We start from the raw sequence: 7,500 nt of genomic DNA on the forward strand, positions 1-7,500 counted from the left end.
GAGCCCTAGACACAGTGGACATGAATTCACTGCCTTCCCATGCCGAGCCCTAGACTCAGTGGACATGAAGTCACTGCCTTCCCATGCCGAGCCCTGGACACAGTGGACATGAATTCACTGCCTTCCTTTGCCGAGCCCTGGACACAGTGGACATGAATTCACTGCCTTCCCATGCCGAGCCCTGGACACAGTGGACATGAATTCACTGCCTTCCTGTGCCGAGCCCTGGACACAGTGGATCATGAATTCACTGCCCCAAAGGCTGTTCAAATCATGGGATCTTATATCTTTGGCTCTATATGAGGAACGTTCGCTTGAGGCACACCACTGTATGTGGTTCACTTTTCCGTATTCTACCGTGCCTTACTGTACCAAACTACCATACCTTACCACACGACACGACACGACACGACACGACACGACACGAACAGACACTGCTGTCCTGTTTATACACCCTGATGTAGTGTGCTGTATTGCACTGTACTATCTAGACCACCGTAATGTAATGTACTACACTATCTACACTGCTGTAGTGTAGGGTAGTGTAGTGTAGTGCAGTGTACTGTACTGTACTGTACTGTACTGTACTGTACTGTAATACACTATACTACGCCAAACCATTCCCTATGTTAACCAATCTTACCCTACACTGCACTACACTACACTACACTACACCACGTCACACCACTCCATATCACACTTAGCACCACACTATACTATACACCACACCACACCACACTATATTATACCATACCATACCATACCATACCAAACCACACCACACCACACCACACTATACTATACTGTACTATACTAACTATACTATATAAAATCACACACCACACCACACCACACCACAACACAACACACCATACTCCACTCTCATCCACTCCACTCTACTCCACTCTTCTCTGCTCTACTCTATTCTACTCCACTCCAGTCTACTCCACTCCACTCTACTCTACTCCACTCTACTCTACTCCACTCCACTCCACATTACTGTACTCCACTTTACTCCACTCTGGTCTACTCTTTTCCACTCTACTCCACTCCACCCTATCTCCTCTCCTCTCCTCTACTCTATACTCTCCACTGCACTCCACTCTCCACTCTACTCCACCTCACTCTTCTCCACTCTACTCCACTCCACCCCACTCTGTCCCCAGGTGGAGACAATCGGGGACGCCTACATGGTTGTGTCTGGGCTGCCCATCCGGAACGGCAACCTGCACGCCCGGGAGATCGCCCGCATGGCCCTGTCCCTGCTCAACGCCGTCTTCTCCTTCAAGATTCGCCACAGGCCGAACGACCAGCTCAGGCTTAGAGTCGGCATGCACACAGGTGAGGAGGAGGTGGAGGAGAAGGGGGAGGAGGAGGAGGAGGGGGAGGAGGAGGAGGAGAAGGGGGAGGAGGAGGAGGGGGATGGTGGTGGTGATGATGGTGATGATGGTGGTAGTGGTGGTGATGATGGTGGTGGTGGTGGTGGTGATGAGGATGATGAGACTGATGATGGTGGTGGTGGTGGTGATGTGGTGGTGGTGGTGATGAGGAGGAGGATGGTGGTGATGTGGTGGTCATGTGGTGGTGGTGGTGGTGGTGAGGAGGAGGGTGATGATGGTGATGATGGCGGTGGTGATGCCAACGATGGTGATGATGATGATGGTGGTGGTGATGATGACGATGACGACGACGATGATCATAACGATGATGACGACGACGACGACGATGATGATGATGATGACGATGATGATGACGATGATGATGATGATGACGATGATGACGACGATGATGATATTTCAGGCCCGGTGTGTGCGGGGGTGGTGGGGCTGAAGATGCCGCGCTACTGTCTGTTCGGTGACACGGTCAACACGTCATCTCGCATGGAGTCCAACGGACTGCGTCAGTTTGTCTGTTTGTCTGTCTGCCTGGCTGTCTGTCTGTTTCTCTGACTGTTTCTCTGTCTGTATGTGTCTGTCTGTTTTTCTGTGTGTCTGGCTGTCCATCTATCTGGCTATCTCTCTCTGTCTGTCTCTCTATCTTTCTTTGTCTCTCTTTGTCTGTCTGTCTGTCTCTCTTTCTCTGTCTGTCTGTCTCTGTTTGTCTCTCTGTCTCTCTCTCTGTCTGTCTGTCTGTCTGTCTGTCTGTCTCTCTGTCTGTCTGTCTGTCTCCCTCTGACTGTCTGTCTGTCTGTCTCTGTCTCTCTCACTCACTCCTCCTCCTTTTTCTTCTTCTTTTCGAATTTTCACGATTAGAAGGGAGAGCAGCGTGGTCAGAACAAATTGCTTCCCGTTTCTGTATTGCCCCCCTTTTATCTCTCTCTCTCTCTCTCTCTCTCCCTCCTCTCTCTCTCGTCTTTCTATGAATTTGTTAACATTGACTCATTTCTTGGGGTCTTCTTCATACCTTTTCTTTAGATATTTTTTTTCCCTTTCGAGGGCTGGAGAAAGCAATTGTTTGCTTACTCTAATGCCATCAGAAATAAAATTTATTCCCTCCTTCCTTCCTTCCCTCCCTCCCTCCCTCTCTCTCTCTCTCTCTCTCTCTCTCTCTCTCACACACACACTTACTATATTCATATACATTATTGTCATGAATGCAGGTATCATGGTTATGTACTTGTAAATGCTTTACTGTTCAATTAAGTGTATTTGAATTTCATGTACGCATTTCTATAACATTTTGTTATCTTGTGAACATTTTGATTTCATTTCTCTTTGCCCTGAGGGCTGGGTGTAAGAAAATATTTTTAAAAAGCATATACATGCTTATTCCACTTCCATCATTAAAAAAGATCGTTCGTTCGTTCGTTCTCTCTCTCTCTCTCTCTCTCTCTCTCTCTCTCTCTCTCTCTCTCTCTCTCAGCATGTTACTTGCTTATCTATTACGCTCGATAATAAAGATTTGGTCTTGGTCTTGGTCTCTCATCGTGTTGTGATAATGTTGGTTAATACCAAAAACAAACAGTTACCCAAATCAATAATGATTTACAGTACATGATAATTTATTGCTTTCAGATAATTAACTGATGCAGGCGAAAATACAATAACTTTGCTGAAGCATAAGTTATGGATATCGCATTATAGATTATATTTTCTTCAAAGCATATCATCTGGTAATGTGTGTACACATTCTAGATGGATAATAATAAATTATCCATTTTGATAATGCTAGTTGTTCGTTTCTTTCTATCCTAGGTAGATGATGATGATAAGAATAAGACCAAGAATAATAAATTCTCTTAAGCATTGTCTTAAAATGACCTTCTTATTTTATTTTGCAACCGAAAAGCTTTTGTTACTTTTTTATTGGAAAATAAATCATTTTGTACTCTTGTGTTTTTTTGTTTTTTTTTTTAATTCTCTCATAATTAACTCGAGGATCGGTTGTCGAGGGTAATGGGCGTTAAAAATACTAAGATGACGTCATGCTGTGATGACGTTGCAGCGCTGAAGATTCACGTCAGTCCTCAGACGAAAGAAGTACTGGACACCTTTGGCACCTTCCAGACGGAGCTCAGGGGAGAGGTGGAGATGAAGGTAGTTGTCGTGTCTGTCTTGTCTGTCTGTCTTATCTGTCTGTCTGTTTGTTTGTCTTGCCTTATCTGATTTGTCTATCTGTTTGTCTTGTCTATCTTGTTTGTCTTGTCTGTTTGCCTTTTCTATTTTGTTTTGTCTGTATTCTCTGTTTCTTATCTGTTTCTTATCTGTTTGTCCTATCTGTTTGTCTTGTCTGTCTGTCTGTCTTGTCTATGTTGCCTGTCTGTCTTGTCTGTCTGTCTGTCTTGTCTATGTTGCCTGTCTGTCTTGTCTGTCTGTCTTGTCTATGTTGCCTGTCTGTCTGTCTTGTCTATGTTGCCTGTCTGTCTTGTCTGTCTGTCTGTCTTGTCTATGTTGCCTGTCTGTCTTGTCTGTCTGTCTGTCTTGTCTATGTTGCCTGTCTGTCTTGTCTGTCTGTCTTGTCTATGTTGCCTGTCTGTCTTGTCTGTCTGTCTGTCTTGTCTATGTTGCCTGTCTGTCTTGTCTGTCTGTCTGTCTTGTCTATGTTGCCTGTCTGTCTGTCTGTCTTGTCTATGTTGCCTGTCTGTCTTGTCTATGTTGCCTGTCTGTCTGTCTGTCTTGTCTATGTTGCCTGTCTGTCTTGTCTATGTTGCCTGTCTGTCTTGTCTGTCTGTCTGTCTTGTCTATGTTGCCTGTCTGTCTGTCTGTCTGTCTTGTCTATGTTGCCTGTCTGTCTGTCTGTCTGTCTGTTTGTCTATGTTGCCTGTCTGTCTTGTCTGTCTGTCTGTCTTGTCTATGTTGCCTGTCTGTCTTGTCTGTCTGTCTGTCTTGTCTATGTTGCCTGTCTGTCTGTCTGTCTGTCTTGTCTATGTTGCCTGTCTGTCTTGTCTGTCTGTCTGTCTGTCTTGTCTGTCTTGTCTATGTTGCCTGTCTGTCTTGTCTGTCTGTCTGTCTTGTCTATGTTGCCTGTCTGTCTTGTCTGTCTGTCTGTCTTGTCTATGTTGCCTGTCTGTCTTGTCTGTCTGTCTGTCTGTCTTGTCTATGTTGCCTGTCTGTCTTGTCTGTCTGTCTGTCTGTCTTGTCTATGTTGCCTGTCTGTCTTGTCTGTCTGTCTGTCTGTCTTGTCTATGTTGCCTGTCTGTCTGTCGGTCTGTCTGTCTTGTCTATGTTGCCTGTCTGTCTTGTCTGTCTTGTCTATGTTGCCTGTCTGTCTTGTCTGTCTGTCTGTCTGTCTGTCTATGTTGCCTGTCTGTCTTGTCTGTCTGTCTGTCTGTCTTGTCTATGTTGCCTGTCTGTCTTGTCTATGTTGCCTGTCTGTTTGTCTTGTCTGTCTGTCTGTCTTGTCTATGTTGTCTGTCTGTCTTGTCTATGTTGTCTGTCTGTCTTGTCTATGTTGCCTGTCTGTCTTGTCTATGTTGCCTGTCTGTTTGTCTTGTCTGTCTGTCTTGTCTATGTTGCCTGTCTGTCTTGTCTATGTTGCCTGTCTGTTTGTCTTGTCTGTCTGTCTTGTCTATGTTGCCTGTCTGTCTTGTCTATGTTGTCTGTCTGTCTTGTCTATGTTGCCTGTCTGTTTGTCTTGTCTGTCTGTCTGTCTTGTCTATGTTGTCTGTCTGTCTTGTCTATGTTGCCTGTCTGTCTGTCTGTCTGTCTGTCTTGTCTATGTTGCCTGTCTGTCTTGTCTGTCTGTCTGTCTGTCTTGTCTATGTTGCCTGTCTGTCTGTCGGTCTGTCTGTCTTGTCTATGTTGCCTGTCTGTCTTGTCTGTCTTGTCTATGTTGCCTGTCTGTCTTGTCTGTCTGTCTGTCTGTCTGTCTATGTTGCCTGTCTGTCTTGTCTGTCTGTCTGTCTGTCTTGTCTATGTTGCCTGTCTGTCTTGTCTATGTTGCCTGTCTGTTTGTCTTGTCTGTCTGTCTGTCTTGTCTATGTTGTCTGTCTGTCTTGTCTATGTTGTCTGTCTGTCTTGTCTATGTTGCCTGTCTGTCTTGTCTATGTTGCCTGTCTGTTTGTCTTGTCTGTCTGTCTTGTCTATGTTGCCTGTCTGTCTTGTCTATGTTGCCTGTCTGTTTGTCTTGTCTGTCTGTCTTGTCTATGTTGCCTGTCTGTCTTGTCTATGTTGTCTGTCTGTCTTGTCTATGTTGCCTGTCTGTTTGTCTTGTCTGTCTGTCTGTCTTGTCTATGTTGTCTGTCTGTCTTGTCTATGTTGCCTGTCTGTCTGTCTGTCTGTCTGTCTTGTCTATGTTGCCTGTCTGTCTTGTCTGTCTGTCTGTCTGTCTTGTCTATGTTGCCTGTCTGTCTGTCGGTCTGTCTGTCTTGTCTATGTTGCCTGTCTGTCTTGTCTGTCTTGTCTATGTTGCCTGTCTGTCTTGTCTGTCTGTCTGTCTGTCTGTCTGTCTATGTTGCCTGTCTGTCTTGTCTGTCTGTCTGTCTGTCTTGTCTATGTTGCCTGTCTGTCTTGTCTATGTTGCCTGTCTGTTTGTCTTGTCTGTCTGTCTGTCTTGTCTATGTTGTCTGTCTGTCTTGTCTATGTTGTCTGTCTGTCTTGTCTATGTTGTCTGTCTGTCTTGTCTATGTTGCCTGTCTGTCTTGTCTATGTTGCCTGTCTGTTTGTCTTGTCTGTCTGTCTTGTCTATGTTGCCTGTCTGTCTTGTCTATGTTGCCTGTTTGTTTGTCTTGTCTGTCTGTCTGTCTTGTCTATGTTGTCTGGTCTGTCTTGTCTATGTTGTCTGTCTGTCTTGTCTATGTTGCCTGTCTGTCTTGTCTATGTTGCCTGTCTGTTTGTCTTGTCTGTCTGTCTTGTCTATGTTGCCTGTCTGTCTTGTCTATGTTGCCTGTCTGTTTGTCTTGTCTGTCTGTCTTGTCTATGTTGCCTGTCTGTCTTGTCTATGTTGTCTGTCTGTCTTGTCTATGTTGCCTGTCTGTTTGTCTTGTCTGTCTGTCTGTCTTGTCCTATGTTGCCTGTCTGTTTGTCTTGTCTGTCTGTCTGTCTTGTCTATGTTGCCTGTCTGTCTTGTCTATGTTGCCTGTTTGTTTGTCTTGTCTGTCTGTCTGTCTTGTCTATGTTGTCTGTCTGTCTTGTCTATGTTGCCTGTCTGTCTTGTCTATGTTGTCTGTCTGTCTTGTCTATGTTGCCTGTCTGTTTGTCTTGTCTGTCTGTCTGTCTTGTCTATGTTGTCTGTCTGTCTTGTCTATGTTGTCTGTCTGTCTTGTCTATGTTGCCTGTCTGTCTTGTCTATGTTGCCTGTCTGTCTTGTCTATGTTGCTGTCTGTTTGTCTTGTCTGTCTGTCTGTCTTGTCTATGTTGTCTGTCTGTCTTGTCTATGTTGTCTGTCTGTCTTGTCTATGTTGTCTGTCTGTCTTGTCTATGTTGCCTGTCTGTTTGTCTATGTTGCCTGTCTGTTTGTCTATGTTGCCTGTCTGTCTTGTCTATGTTGCCTGTCTGTTTGTCTATGTTGCCTGTCTGTTTGTCTATGTTGCCTGTCTGTCTTGTCTATGTTGCCTGTCTGTTTGTCTATGTTGTCTGTCTGTCTTGTCTATGTTGCCTGTCTGTTTGTCTATGTTGCCTGTCTGTTTGTCTATGTTGCCTGTCTGTCTTGTCTATGTTGCCTGTCTGTCTGTCTGTCTTGTCTGTCGGTCTGTCTTGTCTATGTTGCCTGTCTGTCTGTCTGTCTTGTCTATGTTGCCTGTCTGTCTTGTCTGTCTGTTTGTCTTGTCTGTCTGTTTGTCCTGCCTGTTAAACTTGTCTGTCTTGTCTGTTTGACTTATCCGTGTGTCTTGTCTGTGTGTTTTTTATGTTTGTCTGTATTGTTACGTTTGTCTGTTGGTTTGTCTTGTCTGTCCTGTATTCTGTTTGCCTTGTTTGTCTCTCTGTGTCTCACCTGTCTGTCTTAAATGTCTGTCACATCAGTCTGTCAGTTTAATAATAATAATAATAATAATAATAATAATGGATACTTATATAGCACACTATCCAGAAATCTGCTCTAGGTGCTTTACAAAAACGCTTT

At 44.6% G+C, this 7,500-nt stretch overlaps 1 protein-coding gene across 1 annotated transcript in view; it reads left to right on the forward strand.

Moving 5' to 3' along the window:
- LOC143278034 (atrial natriuretic peptide receptor 1-like) overlaps positions 1–7,500 on the forward strand; it is a 333,197-nt gene that overhangs the window by 320,521 nt on the left and 5,176 nt on the right. Inside the window, exons 19-21 of the mRNA XM_076583046.1 lie at positions 1,167–1,341; positions 1,801–1,899; positions 3,445–3,536. Coding sequence (XP_076439161.1) covers positions 1,167–1,341; positions 1,801–1,899; positions 3,445–3,536 — 366 coding nt within the window. The remainder of the gene's footprint in view (positions 1–1,166; positions 1,342–1,800; positions 1,900–3,444; positions 3,537–7,500) is intronic.

The sequence above is a fragment of the Babylonia areolata genome, chromosome 35, assembly GCF_041734735.1.
Source record: "Babylonia areolata isolate BAREFJ2019XMU chromosome 35, ASM4173473v1, whole genome shotgun sequence".
In the NCBI taxonomy this organism is placed as follows: Eukaryota; Metazoa; Mollusca; class Gastropoda; order Neogastropoda; family Buccinidae; genus Babylonia; species Babylonia areolata.